Below are 17,179 nucleotides of genomic sequence, written 5' to 3' on the forward strand. Positions count from 1 at the left end.
GGGGGGGGGGTAGAGAGGGAAAACACGTCTGGTTCCACCGGAGAATAGCAGGAAAAAAAAATGCACAAACATATGCTGAAAACGGCGCAGTGCAGCAGTTTGCACCACGTAACATGAAAAAATGCATGCATAGGACAGAAGGAGGTGAGATGTTGCATCCTCCTTAGAATTATGAGGAAGAGGATAAAAACCCATCCAAGGTTATCACTGTCAATCTGAGTGAGCTTGTGATGCTTTTCAGAGCAGGGTTAAAACGCAGTACAACTGAACTGCCGTCAGCTTGAATTCTGAGACACGAGGGAGCAACAGAGAGAGCAGACAATCAATCACTCTCTTTGCCGACGTCAGAGCTAACAGCAGGGCTGTTTTAAATGACAGAAATTTAAGTAAAACCTGATCTAAAGGCTCAGAAGGAGCTTTGATCAGAGCGTGCAGGACCATCATTAGGTCTCGCTGTGGAGCAAGTGGACGTGACACCAGTCTGTGTCTCCATACACATTTCACAAAGTGCTTCATCAACGGGTGATTAAAAACTGTTCTGTCACCGAAATCTCGTGACAGGGAGAAATAGCTGCAGCATAAGTCTTAATTGTGCTGAACGCTAGATCCCTGTCCATCCGCTGCTGAATAATGGACAGCATGCCACCTAGTGGACATGAGATGGCCTCTACACCTTTCTCCGTGCACCAACGCTGAGAAAAGCTGTCCACTTGATATGTACAACGTTGTGGTGGAAGCAGCTCGTGCGCCCTGAACGTACGCACCACATGCTGTAGGAGGCCCATCTTTTCTAAACGGATCTGTTCAGCGGACAGACTCAAAGATGCTGACCTATTTCTGGGTAACTCCTGATCGCTCTTCCTGCCTGGAGGAGAGTGCCCCCCCACAACAGTTTCCACAGCCGACCCGATATCAGTCGCTGCAGATTTGGGAACCACAGAGCGCATATGCATTCAGGAGCTATGAGGATGACTGATGGTTCTTCCTCCCGGACCCAGTCCAGGGTCTGTGATACCAGCAGGACTGGAGGGAACACATAAAGGAGCATTTTTTGGCCATGGGCTGTGAGCGAAGGCGTCCACTCCTAATGGTGGGTCGTCTCGTGGGCTCAGTGAGAACCATAATTAGCACTGGGCGTTCTCCCGTGTGGCGGACAGATCCACTGCTGCTCGGCCAAAAACTGCTCCAAAAAACTGAGAAAAACAGCTCGGGATGGAGGCTCTAGTCTCTGAGGCGGGGACCGCCCCTCGACATGATATCCACTCGCCTGTTCAGGAACACTGGGAAAGTACACTGCTCTGATGGAGAGCAGGTTCCTGTGTGGCCAACACAACAGCTGTTTCACGATACATAACAGTTGGGCTGAGCACACACCTCCCTGACTGTGTATGTAAGTTGTCATCATTTGTTGTCTGTGTGGATAAGAACATGCTGATCCCGCAGCAAGGGCAAAATGCTGAGTCACGTTTCAGACCATGAAAAAAACATTCTAGCACATTTATGTGAAGCGACATGTGGTCCAGCCACTGTGATCCCACTGCTTGGGACAGACACATTCCTCCCTACTTGACAGGAACGCGTCTGTGAAAACTGAGACGTGTGATGTAGGCCTGCTGATGGGAACTCCCTCTGACAGAATGAGGAGGTTTCCCTAGTGATTCAGATCGTTTCTCATGGAGGGGGCACAAAGATAATCCACCTCTTCTGGCGCACAGGATCTATGCGAAGGCGGGTGAACCATCTCTGAAGGCGTCTCATGTGAAGTAGGTCCAACGGAACCACGATGTGGGCTGCTGACATCGTCCCAGGAGTCGCATGACAGGCAGAACTGTCACTATGCTGCAGGGTTTCACAGCAGAGCTGGGTTTGACACAGCGGAGCTGAGCTGACAGAGCTTTGTCTCTCAGCTGTAATAAATGGCCCTCATTGTAGTTGAGTTAGCTCCACTTCCAGATAAACAATCATCTGGGATGGACAAACAGAAGTTTTTCCCAGTTTATAGAAACCCTAGGTTAGCAGGTGTAACACTAGTGTTTTGGTCTGTGCGACAGCTTTCTAACTGGACCGAGCTAATAAGAGCCGATTGTCCAGATAAAAGGATTTCTCATTCCTGCCATGTGTAACGACTGCAGAGCCATCTCCACGCATTCCGAGAACGTGCGTGGGGTGTTTCAGAATGATGTGAAATGTGTGCTCTTCAGATCTATGGAGGTGAAAAACAGTCGTTCTGGTGAAGTTCTCCAGCAGCTGTTGGGCGCTCTGGAAAACACGTTTTTCGTCAGAAATTCCTGAACTTCTGAATGGAGAGATGAGCTCTGTTCTGGAGAAGACAGAACCATCTCTATAATCCCTCTGAAATGGTGGGTGTTGAGCTGCCAACTGCAGCGTATAACCCCTTCTGATCAAATGGTCTATCCATCTGTCCAGGGAACACACTCGTTGCCACTCTGAGTAGCGCTCGGACAGCGGGCACGCATTCGGGTTGTGTCATGTTTCTCATGAAGGTCAACCATAATAAAAAATCCTTACTGTCATCACTCGCTCCAGAGATTCTCCAGGGGAACCCAATGGGGACTCCGACAGAAAAAAAAGGCTGTATGTGTGTCTCTGTGCTGGGCCCAGGCTGCGGTCTCACATAGAGTTGAGGTGAGTCGGCACGCACCGAAAGAGGCAGGAGTGCTTCTGAGTGAGACGCCGTTTCAGTGGAGGCTGCAGCTGTCGTGGAGAAACATGTTTACTCCCGTTGTGCTGTGAGTGGGTAGAAAACAGCAGAAATTAAAAATAGGCTCTGGCTGAGAGACGAGGGATTTTACCAGACATGAAATCGCTGCCGCAGTAGTGGAGTGCCTCTGGTGCTGTTCCTGGCCAAGGCGGTCCCTCCAGCAGCTGGAGGGGCAGATAGATTGTGATGTCACTAGAAGGTGTACAGTCTCTGAGACCTCCTCGGACCTCTGCGATTCCTCAAGGATGGTCCTGAAGTTGGTCCTCAACAGCACCTCTGGAGTGATGGGGCCCTCCAGCAGGTCTTTCTGCAGCCTCTCGGACACAGATGGCAAGATGGCGAGCACTGTTGAGTTCGGTTGGAGACTTTGTCACCATCTGGTCATGCTTCCCTGGAGGGACAGGTTGCTGGTCCATCCTGGAAGCCTTTTCCCCAAGTGCCACCCGCCAGGCTTGACTCCAGGGGGGGAGGGGGACCGAGGGTAAAACACAGATCGGTAAAACCCTCCACCCTGGAGGTGAAGACGGCTGTCTTCAGCTTGCCAGCCCAGCTGCAGCCTCGTTCCAATATGATGTCACAACGGGACAGCGAGGCAAGATGGGGTCAGGGCGATGAGCCCGTCGGAGCCAACCTTGCCGCCAGATCATCTGATCAGGGCGGAGGGAGGCAAGGGACGGAAAGTCCCTTGTGTTAACATCCTCCTGGATTATGTCGGGCAGCTCCGAGAGGAGGGCACCGACGGCTGGAAGCGGTGTGGTCGCCGACATGGGAAGGTCCGAGGTGGCTGAGCATTCGCTTGGCCGCTCGTCTTCCATCATTACACTCTTCAGGAGGGAGGGGGCAGCTCCGCATCGCCTTTCTCGGAGGAATCATTCGATTCACTGCGTGACTCTGCATCTAAGAAGGCAGTGGTGTCGTCCCGTGCATAGCATCCCGCCACAGAAAAAAAACATTCAGCGGAACTGCTGCCAACTACGCCTTTTTCAATGAAATCATCTGATTTACCTCGAGAGAAAAAAACACGTTAGAAAAGGCTGTGGCATCGTCCAGCGGGTAGCGTCCCTCCACGGAATAAACATTCAGCGGGGCTGCTGCTAACATGGCCTTTTTCGAGGAAATCATTTGATTACTGCAAAGAAAAAACGTTAGAAAAGTTGTTATTGTCATCCAGCGGGTAGCGGCCTGCCATGGAAAAACACTCCTAGGCACTTACCGTGAACAAGGCTGCTCGTCTGCTTCTCCTCGGGGAGGAAGAACTCACCGGGACGGCAGGAGGTTGGCGTGGCGGAGACCCAGGCAGCCTTAGCAAAGGTTGCGCTGGTCAAAGCTGGACAACTTTCCTTATTCGTTCTTCTAACAGTGCTAGCTAGCTGGCTGAAGAAAAAATGGGAGCCAATTTCCGGTCTCACCATAATTTATATGGACCGGGGGAGAAGCCCACAAAGCAGGTGGGCATGGACAAAAGTTTTCAGTGCAGCGCTGAACGCCTTAGGGATAAAACCCACCAGTGACAGCTCTTAAAGGGCGAAGCCTATACGAAATAGAACTGGATAATCTGTCAGCCTCACGGACAAAGATTAGAAGTTGGTTCCACAAGAGAGGAGCCTGATAACTGAAAGCTCTGCCTCCCATTCTGTTTTTGTAAATTCTAGGAACCACAAGTAAACCTGCAGCCTGAGAGTGAAGTGCTTTGTTAGGAAAATATGGAACAATAAGATCTGTATTATAAGATGAAGCTAGGTTGTTGAGAGCTTTGTAGGTTAGAAGTAGAATTTTGAATTCAATTCTGGACTTGACAGGGAGCTAATGGAGAGAAGCTAAAACTGGAGAGATATGATCTCTCTTACTAACTCCAGTTAAGACTCTGGCAGCAGCATTTTGGATCAATTGAAGACATTTTAAAGAAGTATTTGGACACCCAAATAATAAGCCATTGCAATAGTCCAGTCTAGACGTGACAAATGCATGGACCAGTTTTTCTGCATCATTTTTAGATAAGTTTCTAATTTTAGCAATATTACACAGGTGGAAGAAGGCAGTCCTAGTAACGTTTATAATGTGGGAGATAAAAGGCATGTCCAGATCAAAAATAACACCAAGATTTTTAACATTAGAGCTGGAGGCCAGATTAATGCCATCTAAGCAGGGTGAAAAACTGAAAAATTCATTCCCAAGGTGCTCAGGTCCAAAAACCAAAACCTAAGTCTTGTCTGTGTTTAAAAGGAGAAAATTAAGGGTCATCCAGGTTTTTATGTGTTTAAGACATGCTTGTAGTCTAACTGATTGGATTCATTGGGTTTACTGGACAAATATAATTGTGTGTCATCAGTATAACAATGAAAATGTATCCCATGCTGTTTAATAACTTTACCTAATGGAAGCAAATATAAAGTAAAGAGTATTGGCCCAAGCACTGAGCCCTGAGGAACTCCATGACTAACTTTGGTGTATGAAGAAGATTTATTATTTACATTTAAAAACTAGAATCTATCAGATAGATATGATTTAAACCATTTTAGAGCTGTTTTGGTAACCCCAATATAATATTCAAGCCTCTGTAGTAAAATATTGTGATCAACTGTATCAAATTCAGCACTGAGGTCTATCAGCACTGAGGTCTAACAGGACCAGTATAGACACAAGTCCATTGTCTGAGGCCATGAGAATATTAATGACTTTTACTAGTGCTGTTTCTGTACTATGATGAGCTCTAAACCCTGACTGAAACTCTTCAAACAGATTATTTCTTTGTAGATGTTCATGCAACTGACCTGCAACTATTTTCTGTAGATTTTTTGAGATGAAAGTTAGGTTAGATATAGATCTATAATTGGCCAGAATTTCTGAATCAAGGTCAGCCTTTTTAAGTAAAGGTTTAATTACAGCAACCTAAACAACAGCTCTAACAGCTCTGTGGTACATAACCATTCATTAAAGACAAATTAAGTAGATCCAAAATGTGGACATTAATTAGGGGAAATGCCACTTTAAACAGTCTGATTGGGATGGGATCTAGCAGACATGTGGATGTTTTGGATGAGGTTATTATTTTTGGCAATTCAGAGAGCTCAACAGGACAAAAACTGTCCAAACATAAATCAGACTATAGTGAAATTTTTAAAGTTGTCTCATTTGACAGGGGACTAGGAGTAGAAGGAAAGATGGTTTGAATTTTCTCTCTAATTTAAATAATTTTATTTATAAAGAATCTCATGAAGTCATCACCACTTATATCCTGATGCATGCTCAATGATCCAGGTAGAAAAATCTAAAAAAGTTAAATCTGGTCCTCTGGACATTCAAAAAACAAAACAAAAGAAAATGTAGAAAAGTTTCATCTTCCATCCGAAAGACTTCCTCAGTCTGAGGTGCTGTATTCAGCTCAGTCTAAAAAACAACACCTTCTCAGAGTGGATCAACCAGTTTTGCTGCTGACAACCAAAACCAGCTGCTCACCTGGTCAAGAAGAACCATCAGCCATGGGTAAGTGGTGGCGCAGAGGTTAGAAGATGGGCTTGTGATCAGAAAGTCACAGGTTCACCTCCTGGTACCGTCAACATCAAAATGTGGGTGGAAAAGGTGAAACACCCACACCTCCCTCCACCCTCCTTCGTCCCACTCTGGGCCCCTGAGCAGGTCTCTCTTGAAAATGAGTTCTCGTGGCTCAATGAGACTACCTGTATAAATAAAGGGTAAATGGGAAAAAAAAAAAAAGAACCATCAGCCTAACGATGGATCATTAGCACACTGATGGCTGTTTACTATTCACAGGAGGCTGAGTGATACTAGCAATAACAGCATTGTAAGAGGGGGACAGTTTAACCCGGAGGCCTCCACCCCTGTTTAATAATGGACGATTTCTTTTCACAAAGATGGCCTCCTTTACTCCTCTCTCAAACCATCGTTCCTCTCTATCCAGGATTTGAACATCTTCATCCCTGGAAGAGTGACCGCAGGCCTGGAGATGAGTGTAGACCGCAGAGTCCTGGCCTGATGTTGTTGCTCTTCTGTGCTGGGCCATTCTTTTCCTAAACAGCCACTGGCCAAAAGGATGGCCCAGCAAAGAAGAGCAACATCAGGCCAGGACTCTGCAGTCTACACTCATCTCCAGGCCAGCGGTCACTCTTTCAGGGATGAAGATGTTCACATCCTGGATAGAGAGGAACTGGTTTTGATTGTCAGCAGCAAAACTGGTTGATCCACTCTGAGAAGGTGCTGTTTATAAAACTGAGCTGAATACAGCACCTCAGACTGAGGAAGTCTTTCGGATGGAAGACGAAACGTTTCTACATTTTTTTTTGTTTGTTTAGCTTTGTTTTGGTTTTTGAATGTCCAGAGGACCAGATTTTACTTTTTTAGATCACTACTTATAGTTGTAAGAATACGTGGTTCAACAGAGATGGGACTTTTAATTAGTCTAGCAATAGTACTAAACAGAAACCTAGGGTTATTTTTATTCTCATCTATTAAAAATGAGTAATATAAAGTTCTAGCTTAACGGAGAGCTTTTTTATATGTTAGCATACTATCTTTCCAAGTTAAATAAAATTATTCAACATTAGTAGAGCGTCATTTTCTCTCCTGGTTTCTAGATGCCTGCTTTAAAGTACGTATTTCAGAATTGAACCAAGGAGCCAGTTTCCTCTGATTGATTACTTTCTAATTTCAGTGGAGCAATTTTATCAAGTGAAGTTTGCATTGAAGTTGTGAGATGATCCACTAGATGATCTAAGTCAATGTTCTCTGATGCATTACTCTGCAAAAGTTCTAGAATTGCGCCGCTCAAGGTGGCTGCGTGTTGGAGCAGCTCTGTTACTTTCATTCTGAGATTTTGCTTTTGGAAACTGTGATTCCTCTTTTTCTGGATGTGGGTCGTGTTTTTTGGATGGTGGTTTCTTCTGGTGTCAGATGCTGTGCAGCTGGAAGGATTTTTACTGAAACTTTTTTAGTTTTGGGCATTTGTTATGATGCATAACCATGGCAACAAGGCAGTTTTCTACAACCAACAGCAGCTGATTAACATCTCAAAAGCTCAAATAATATCTCAACTACAGTCCCAAATCTCAAATGAGTTGAAAAGGATGTTCTGTGGACGCATTCTCATCTACCTGCTAGTTGTGCTCAAGTATCTGACCACTGAGATCCTGGAACTAGCAGGAAACACGGCTCATGACAGCGGAAGGACAGGATCATCCCTCGGCACCTACAGTTGGCTGTCCGCAGTGACGAGGAGCTTGGCAGACTGCTGGGAGGAGTGGCTATCGCTCTGGGAGGAGTTCTGCCCAGCATTCGGGGGGTCCTACAGCCCGGGGGAACCGAGAGGCCAGTCGAGTCTGGGTGGATGGATCAGACGGCATCTGCAGCCAGTTTCTTAGGATCCACTGTGAGATGGACCTTTACAAGAGATCCTTCTTGTCTACAGCCATCAGTATCTTTAACATCTCTTAATGAAATTAGGATAACGAGTTACTACAACAAATAATTTCCCTTTGGGATTAATAAAGTATTTTTGAATTGAATTGAATTGAAGACAAAGGAAAATACTGATGGAAGAGATTGTTTAAATTTGGTTACAGCATTTTCTGATAAGCACCTGCTGAGATGAAATTTACACTCAGTGACTGTGTAGTCATTTAATGTAAACTCAAAGGTAATAAAAAATGGTCGGACATAATAGGCGTTTGAGGAACTATTACCAAGTCCTTAATCTTTATACCCTAGGTCAGAACTAAATCAAGAGTGTGAATGATAAGAATGAGTAGATGTGCGGACATTTTGGGTAAAACCAAATTGACTCTATTAAATTATTAAAGGCTATGCTTAAGCTATCACTTTCAACATCTACATGAATATTGAAATCACCCATTATTATGACTTTATCAGTATTTAATAGTAAGTCAGTTAAGAATTCTGAGAATTCAGACAAAAACTGAGAGTAAGTGCCTGGTGGATGGTATATACAACTAGTAAAATTGGCATTTTTGATTTCCATTTTGGATGAGACAGACTGAGGGACAGTGATTCAAAAGAATCATAACTAATAACTGGTTTGGCATTAATCAATAATCCTTACTGAAAAATAGAAGCTACTCCTCCACCTCGGCCAGTTGTTCTAGGAACATGAAAATTAAAAAAATTAACAGGAGTGGATTCATTTATACTAACAAAATCCTCCTGTTGTAGCCAAGTTTCTGTCAGACAGAATAAATCAATATGATGATCAGTTATCAGTTCATTAACTCACGGGGATTTAGAGAAAAGGGATCTGATGGTCAAAAATCCACATTTAATGATTTTATGATTTTTTTCTGGTAAAGTAACTGTTTATTTTAATAAGATTTTTATGGTTTATATTTTTAGAGCTTATTTTTGGTTTATTCAATTTGAGCCGTGGGCGAGTTGACACTGTTTCAATGGGGGTGTGGGTGGGTAACAGAGGAGAAGCAGCAGAGAGGTGTGGAGGACTACAACTCTGCTTCTTGGACTGGACCCTGGGTTGTCAATAATTTGGGAGATAAACAAAATCAGCCATATTTCTAGAAAGAAGAGTGGCTCCGTCCAAAGTGGGATGGATGCCATCTCTCCGCATCAGTCCAGGTTTTCCCCAAAAAGAACTCCAGTTATCTATGTAGCCCACATTGTTGTCAGAACACCACCTGGACACCCAGCGGTTAAACGACAACATACGGCTAAACATGTCATTGCTGGTCAGGTTGGGGAGGGGGCCAGAGAAAACTATGGAGTCTGACATGGTTTTAGCAAAGTCACACATCAAAGCAACATTAATTTTAGTGACCTCTGATTGGTGTAACCGGGTGCCATTACTGCCGACATTAATAACAATCTTACTGTATTTAGCCTAAATGATGGAATGATAGACAGCATCTAACATCTGCAGGGTGCTTATAGAGGCGTTCAAGTAAATGATGTTACCATAGTCAATGGAGGTGTCAAGGAAGCCGAGGTGCGGAGTTCAGCCTGCTCCTACAAAACAAACATGTCTTGACATGCCCTGCTTCTAGGCCTCGGAGTCTGAGATAAAGAAAACCATGTGTGAAGAAACACATACACTTACACACCACATAAACACAAATGTATATGACACACACTCACACAACTACACAGACACACACACAGGCTCGCTTGGACACACACATGCAGAGAGAGGACAGCAGAGCAGAAGATGTCTTCTCTTTTTAATAAAAATTACCAGTTTCAGATGAATGAGAAAGATGTGTTTATAAAAAATCAATAAACAAGTAGATAATCAAGTGATATTATAAACTTTGTGATTTTAAAATGTAAACATTATGATTTTAGAATGTAATCTGTTTTAAGCTTGTTCATGTTGTTGATTGTTGAAAGAAGGACCCCGTAGTTTCACGAATGTTCTAGAAGAAGTTATACAAGCAAAGGTATTACGCAATGGAAAAAGCCCCAGAAACAGCTCTGAGCAAATCAGGATAGGACAACTCAAGGATGACTAAGCATAATTGAACAAAGTACACCCAGATTTTAATATGCATGAGGAGTGACTGGCAAAACCTCATAAGAGGCCTGTAAGATCGGACCTAAATCTAACCCAGAAGGGTTGGGTTTGCCTGATGGCATGATCGGTCTGGAGATGTCAGTCAAAATCTTAGGCTATATAGACAGAAGTTTCTGTGAAAACTCCGCTGTTTGGGACCCACTGCTCGTGTGAGGAGGCGATGGAAAGGACCCGGGAGGACCACGAGACGATTGTGGAATAATAGGACAAGTTGGACTGGCTCAGCTGGAGAAGAACTAGGGTGAAATCCGTTGGAATATGCTTCTTTTTGGAACTATTCATCAACCCATCAGCCCGGATTATTCCTAAATCCTTTTTCTTCAATTTCAACCAGATCAAGGACCAGAAACGGCCCGCATCCAAGAGAGATGGGGAATTTTGCCTCTTGCTAATTCAGAAAACATGGTAAGAGGACGTTTCTCAAACTTAGTCCTTAATAAAACCTTATCCCAAATTAAAGCAGCGGTGTATGAATTGACAAGCAGAAAAATCAATTATATTATAAATCTGGTTGCTCAGAGTTGCAGAAGGGCCTTCCTTGCAGTGAGAAATAATGTGTTGGGTCAGGTAGAGAGAGTAGGTAAACTGTGTGGGTACTTGTGTTCCTGAGTGAGACCGGGCGTGGCTGGCCAGACTAAAAGACGTCCGAGGCCGAGCAGAGAGGAGTCCAGGGGCCTGTCTCAAGCCCATCCACAGGGTCGGAGATCTACCTTGCCTAGGAAAGGTCAACAACTGGAAAGGGACTAAGGAGTGAAAATTATTCATCATGTAATCTCTTTGTAATCGAGTGTAATCATTATTGTGCATACCGCTGTTCCCCTGCCAAATTTATTGATTAAAGCAAAGCAAAACGTAAAATTCTGGATTCTTATTTCAACACCCCTTTTGTTCTTGGAAGTGGAAAACTTGGTTCAGAGAAACAACAGAAGCACAGCACGGGAGGTTTTAAACGGTTTTATTAGCCTTTGATTATAAAACAACATCCATGAGCCTTGTGTCTAGGCTCTAAACAACGCCAGATCGATTAACAATTGTAACGCTAAATCAGGAGATGAGCTGCCGTTAACTTGCGCTTTCTCGTCTGCTAAACGTCCCCACTCCTGCTGCTAGGTCGGGCGAGGCACGAGGTGAGACTTTGGGTGTGGTACAAGGATCGGAGGTAGTTAACAGTCTGGGTGAATCATCTTAACACAGCCTTAAAACTAAAACTGTCCTAGGAAACGGCTGCGGGTAATACCTGAGCCATAGGATTAGTTTTGAGACCCGTTGGAGGAGAGGCTGCGGTGAGGGCGTGGCACGTGTCCTGTGCCTACCTCACTTGGGAAAGCAAGACAGAGGGAATGAAAGTAGCAGTTACAAGGTGTTTCCTAGCATTCAGAGTTAGACAGGATCTGTTTCTAAAAATGAAACCCAGTTTTACTTTCAGTTTCTTTACTAAGTTTTCGACATTGGGCTTAAAAGAGAGATGTGTATCGACCAAGATACCTAAGTATTTATAAGAATCGACAAATTCAATAGGAACACCATTCGAAGATAAAATAGAAGGAAGGACTGTGGGAACTGACTTCCTGTTTTATCATTATTATTATTACTTGTTATTATTACTGATTATTATTATTATTACTCTCTTTGAAACAATAGAAAAACCAAACTAGAGGGGAAGGAAAAGGATTCAGCGGAAAATAGTTATGGAGGACTGTAACAATTTACATGAAAATCCCAGCCAAAACCTTTTTCTGCCACCCTTACTGCCTGCATGAAGACCGATGTCCATACAGTTTGTGCCGTCATGCTCACACAAACACACAGAATACATATTGTCGTTTACAACCTCAGTTCTCTAAGAGGGGCTGCTGTGGCCTATCCCAAATTACACGTGTCCCTGACAGGGCATAAATCTGATTCAGATGGACAGATAGTTGATTTTTCAAGAGAGTGAGGACAATATATATTCCTCCTGCCCTAGTTAGCTGCCGTTCTCCTCTCACCTTAGAAGTTCTCAGCATATTAAGCTCACCAGGCTCCTTCATGCAATAACACCCATTAATCCACTTCCATCAATTCTCTATCTATCTCTTCCATCCCACATCTCCCGCTTTCTCCTCATTTATTCCTTCCCTAGCAGAGGATTTGAGTCAGAGTTGAAGTAGGTCTGCATCATGCTGTTTTTAACCTGTGTCCCCATCTATGCTGTGGTTTAGATCTTATCAAAACCAGAAAAATCTGCTGATTTTCACTTTTCCCATTACTTTCCATCCAGCACTCAGATCCTCAACATATCACTCATAAAGTTCAGAATGTGTTTTATTGCATGTTAGCAGATCTGTATAAAAAGTTATTTCATGTTATGCCTCTTGTACTTTTCGCTGACAGATATTTGAAGGTAACAGCAATTATGACACTCCTGAACTAAGGACATTGGAGCCCCTGCTGACTCGTTTCATCAGAATTTATCCAGAGAGGGCCACTCCAGCTGGGATGGGTTTGCGACTTGAACTCTTGGGCTGTGAGATTGAAGGTAAACAGGAGCAACAACTTGTCTTCAGAGAAATCTGTTGCATATCTTTGCTTATTATCTTTTGTGCGTTATTATTTTACACAAAAACTTTAAGAAGGGGGAATATTGTTGTACAATTACTCTAGGAGCATTAATCATAGTTTGAACAGTAGCAGCAACATTACTACTCAGAGTATATTTTTTCCCAATAAAAGCAATTAAAAAGAAGTGTTATAAAAAATAATCAAATCAAAGTGCCATATAAAATGTGGTAAAATACTAAAAACAAGAAAATATTTGCTTAGATATTTCTAATGACCATATCAAAAGTTTAAAATCCCTTAAAGAAATTAGGGTGGACAATTTCAGTTCCTGTTGCAAAGTGTTCCAGGTTGCAGGAGCAGAGTAGGAAAAGGCCTTTTTGCCAAGTTCAGTCCGCACTGAGGGAACGCTGCAGGTAATGATGGCCTGAGAGCGCATGCTGTAACTGCACTGACGACGTGACATGTGGTAGGTGATATAAGAGGACAACAGACCAAGAAGGGATTTATAGATGAAAATGAACCAGTGTGAGAGCCTATGGGTAGATAATGATAACCAACTCACCAGTGAGTACAGAGTGCAGTGATGGGTATTGTAGTTACAGCCAGTTATGAATCTTAATGCCCCATGGTAGACAGCATTCAATATCTGCAAGCAGCTGGCAGGAGCATTCATGTACAGTAAATAATGTCACCATAGTCAATAGCTGGTAGGAAAGTGGCAGCTACAAGGCATTTTGTGACATTCAGAGTTATGCAAGATCTAATTTCTGAAAAAAAAAAAAACAGTTTTAATTTCAATTTCTTTAACATGTTTTCAATATAGGGCTTTAAAAAAGATGTGCATCAATTAAAATTTCCAAGTATTTGTAAAATTCCAAAAACTCAATAGGAACACCATGTGTGGATGAAATACTGTAGGAGGAAGAATTGCTGGCACCACTGCTGATGTGTTTTGCTGTAGAAACAAATGTACCAGTGTACAATATTGTTTTTCCTAGTTTAGATGTGAAAATTGTCTGTAATAGGGTCAGGCCTGTGATGGTGATCTTACAAGACATATGTCACCCCCTCACACTGGAAGAAGACTCTGCTATGACATTTAAAAAAACTCAGCCCAATTGTTTCTTTACAGGGTCAATATGATGACTAGACGCAACACACATAATGGGATCTCAGATGGACATGAGCAGCTGTGGCTAAGTGATTAGAGCAGCTGTCCTCCAATGGGAGAGTTGGGGGGTTCAATTCCACCCGGAATCACATGTTGAAGTGTCCCTGTGCAAGACACTGAACATTGTCTCTGATGTGTGTCCCATCGGTGTATGAATGTGATCCAAAGCTCTGATTAGTCTCTACAGATTCAGATTAGCTTTGTAGACATAGTAGAGTGCTGTATGAATGGGTAAATGAGGGCACATGTTGTACTGTAAAGTGCTTTGAGTATTGTGACTAGATAAATTGGTGCTATAAAAGTACAGTCCATTTACATGATAGAGCGTGATACATTTATGATAGTTTTGAGCATGCAAAATCCTTTCAAAGTAAAGTCATGGTGGCTTATTACAGTTTTAAAAGTTTATCAGAGTCCTAGACTAAGTCTGGTGGCAGCAATGGCAAAGTGCACATGACAAATGTGGCCCATTTGTACCCATGTGGATTGGTAATGGAAGATATGAGTTAAAATGGGCCATGCTAGTCTCATGCCTAGACTATGACAAGGATTGCGACAAGGTTATGCTAACAACCGAGGGCAGATGTGATACCGATGTGCCATTTGGTACAAGAGAGAAATTGCAGTTTGGTGCAAGGGGCATGGTGCAGTCATGGCCTTACAATATATTAATAAAAATAAATATTGTGTATGTATTGTCATCATTGTACAGTATGTTCCCATCCAATGGCAAAATTGGCTGTCTGCATTTAATCCATCCACCACCAGGCGGAGCAGTGGGCAGCTACTGGAGGCGCTTGGGGGGCCACTGGGGATAGGGTGTCCTGCTCAGAGACACCATGAGATGTGCAATGACTGGGGATTGAACCCGGGACCTTTGGGTCTTGAGTCGGCAAGTGACGACACCTGGGTTAAAATTAAATCTCAGGAAGTCCAACATTTTACTGATCACATCAACTTGGTGGATAAATATATACAGTTCACATGAGAAGATGTAAAAAATGGCAGGCTGGCTTTCTTGGACTGTGAGGTCTCAGTTTCTGATAGAGGACGTTTGAAAACCGAGGTGTACTACAATCCCACCCACACAGACCAGTATTTGCAGTTTGACTCCCATCACCCTTTGGAGCACAAGTTAGGAGTCATCAGGACTCTGTACCACAGAGCAGACAGCGTCCCCACTAACTCAGGAGCCAGGCAGAAGGAGAAATCCCACACAAGACAGGCTCTAGAGAAATGTGGATATCCTAAGAAATTGTCCATCATTAAACAGGGGTGGAGGTCACAACTAGTCTGTATGGTTTATCTAAAATCCACAAACAAGGTGTACCTTTAAAACCAATTGTTAGCATGATTAACTCTGTTACTTACAATGTTTCCAAATAACTGGCGTCTGTACTCATCCCTTAAGTTGGCAGGTCTGAACACTACATACAGAGCACCATGGACTTTGTTGATAAGGTGATGGATGTCATCATGGAGACTGATGAAACAATGGTCTATTTTCATGTCACATCACTCTACATGCATTCCTGTTGATGATGCAGTAGAGGTGGTCAGTTTAAGATTAAAATCAGACACTACTCTGAGCAGCAGGACCACGCTTTCCACAAAACAAATGTGTCAACTCTTGAAACTGTGCCTGCAGTCAACCTACTTCACATATGGGGAGCAATATTATAGACAGAAACATGGGTGTGCTATGGGGTCTCCAGTTTCTCCTATTGTTGCCAACCTGTACATGGAGGAGGTAGAAAAGAGAGCCTTGACGCCCTTTTCAGGGACACCACCAAGTCATTGGTTCAGGTATGTTGACGACACCTGGGCTAAAACTAAATCTCTGGAAGTCCAACATTTTACTGACCACATCAACAGTCCCTCAGCACAAACAAAGTAATACTGTGTATGTTGTTCAGTGTCAGGAGGGCTGTGATCAGTTTTACATAGGGGAAACTAAACATCCACTGGCCAAAAGGATGGCCCAGCACAGAAGATCAACATCATCAGGCCAGGACTCTGCAGTCTACACTCATCTCCAGGCCAGCGGTCCCTCTTTCAGGGATGAAGATGTTCACATCCTGGATATGTTATTGATTGTTAAGCTGATGCAGAGCCCTATAAAGAGAGAGAGTTGCGACACTCCCATAGACACCCATAGAAAGAATGGAATGCGGAAGTGACGTGGGTCATGCAGCAGCAAATTGTTCCAAACAGCAGCTGTTCCAGCATTGAACGTAGTTCATTCTCCATGTTTTCTCCGGTAAGTTGATGAAAATATGACACCTTTTTTTTGCCATTGATAAGCGTTATCTGATTGTTCTGTACCACAATTTATCAACATTAATACTTCATGTCGCCAGTTGTAGTTAATGAAACATGTTAAATTGCTAGTTGTGTTTTAACTGCATCTAGCTCTGCCAACATGATGGTTTAAACGGGTCTATTTCTAATTCAGCGTTTTAAATGATCCATAACTGCTTAAATTTTGAAAGGTGGTCTTTTTTTAATTTATGGTCATTCCAGTTACTGAACTCAACTAGAAAATGTTTGGCCTTTTTTTCCTGAGAGATTCATTCAACCTTTATTTAGACAGGTAAATCCCATTGAGCCTCGAGGACTCATTTACAAAAGAGACCTGATTTCAACAAAGAATGATGACAACATGACAACAAGATTGACATAATTTAGTTAAAGTTATAGATCATTTGTCAAAGACTGCAGCATAAATTGTGACATTATCATTAAAGAAAAATGTGATTGTGGAGATGAGTCAATTTTTTTTCATGTTTTCCAGGTAAACCATAGGAGAATGACTTCAGTGAACTGCTGAATTTTGCATTCAAAGTATCACAAAGGTAACAAGATCTCATTTTTGTCTTCCCAAATCCATAACAGCTTAATCAAGATGTTTGAATAAAATTACTTTAACACCATAACCTTCACAAAGTTGGTATTTACTGCAGGACTGTTAATTTACATTTGTTTTATATTATTTGTTTAGTGTATGGTAATCATGGGTCAAGTTGAGATGATACTCTCTTTCAAGACAGAACAAGAAATAAGAATTATTACCAAGAATATATCAGCATCAATAAACTGTAGGACAGTAACAAAAAAACTTATTAAACTATCACAGGTACATTGAGATGTGTCGTAACCGAGGGGAACCCAGATTTGTATGAGACCCGGAACGAGA

General features: G+C 42.9%; 1 protein-coding gene across 1 annotated transcript in view; it reads left to right on the forward strand.

The window, feature by feature from the left end:
* Window positions 1-17,179, forward strand: part of nrp1a (neuropilin 1a) — a gene marked incomplete in the record, with an annotated part of 413,352 nt that overhangs the window by 356,606 nt on the left and 39,567 nt on the right. Inside the window, 1 exon segment of the mRNA XM_037694431.1 lies at window positions 12,645-12,789. Within this exon segment, the coding sequence (XP_037550359.1) occupies window positions 12,645-12,789 (145 nt within the window).

Source organism: Nematolebias whitei, chromosome 20 (assembly GCF_014905685.2).
Source record: "Nematolebias whitei isolate Nwh7 chromosome 20, NemWhi1, whole genome shotgun sequence".
NCBI classification, from domain to species: Eukaryota; Metazoa; Chordata; class Actinopteri; order Cyprinodontiformes; family Rivulidae; genus Nematolebias; species Nematolebias whitei.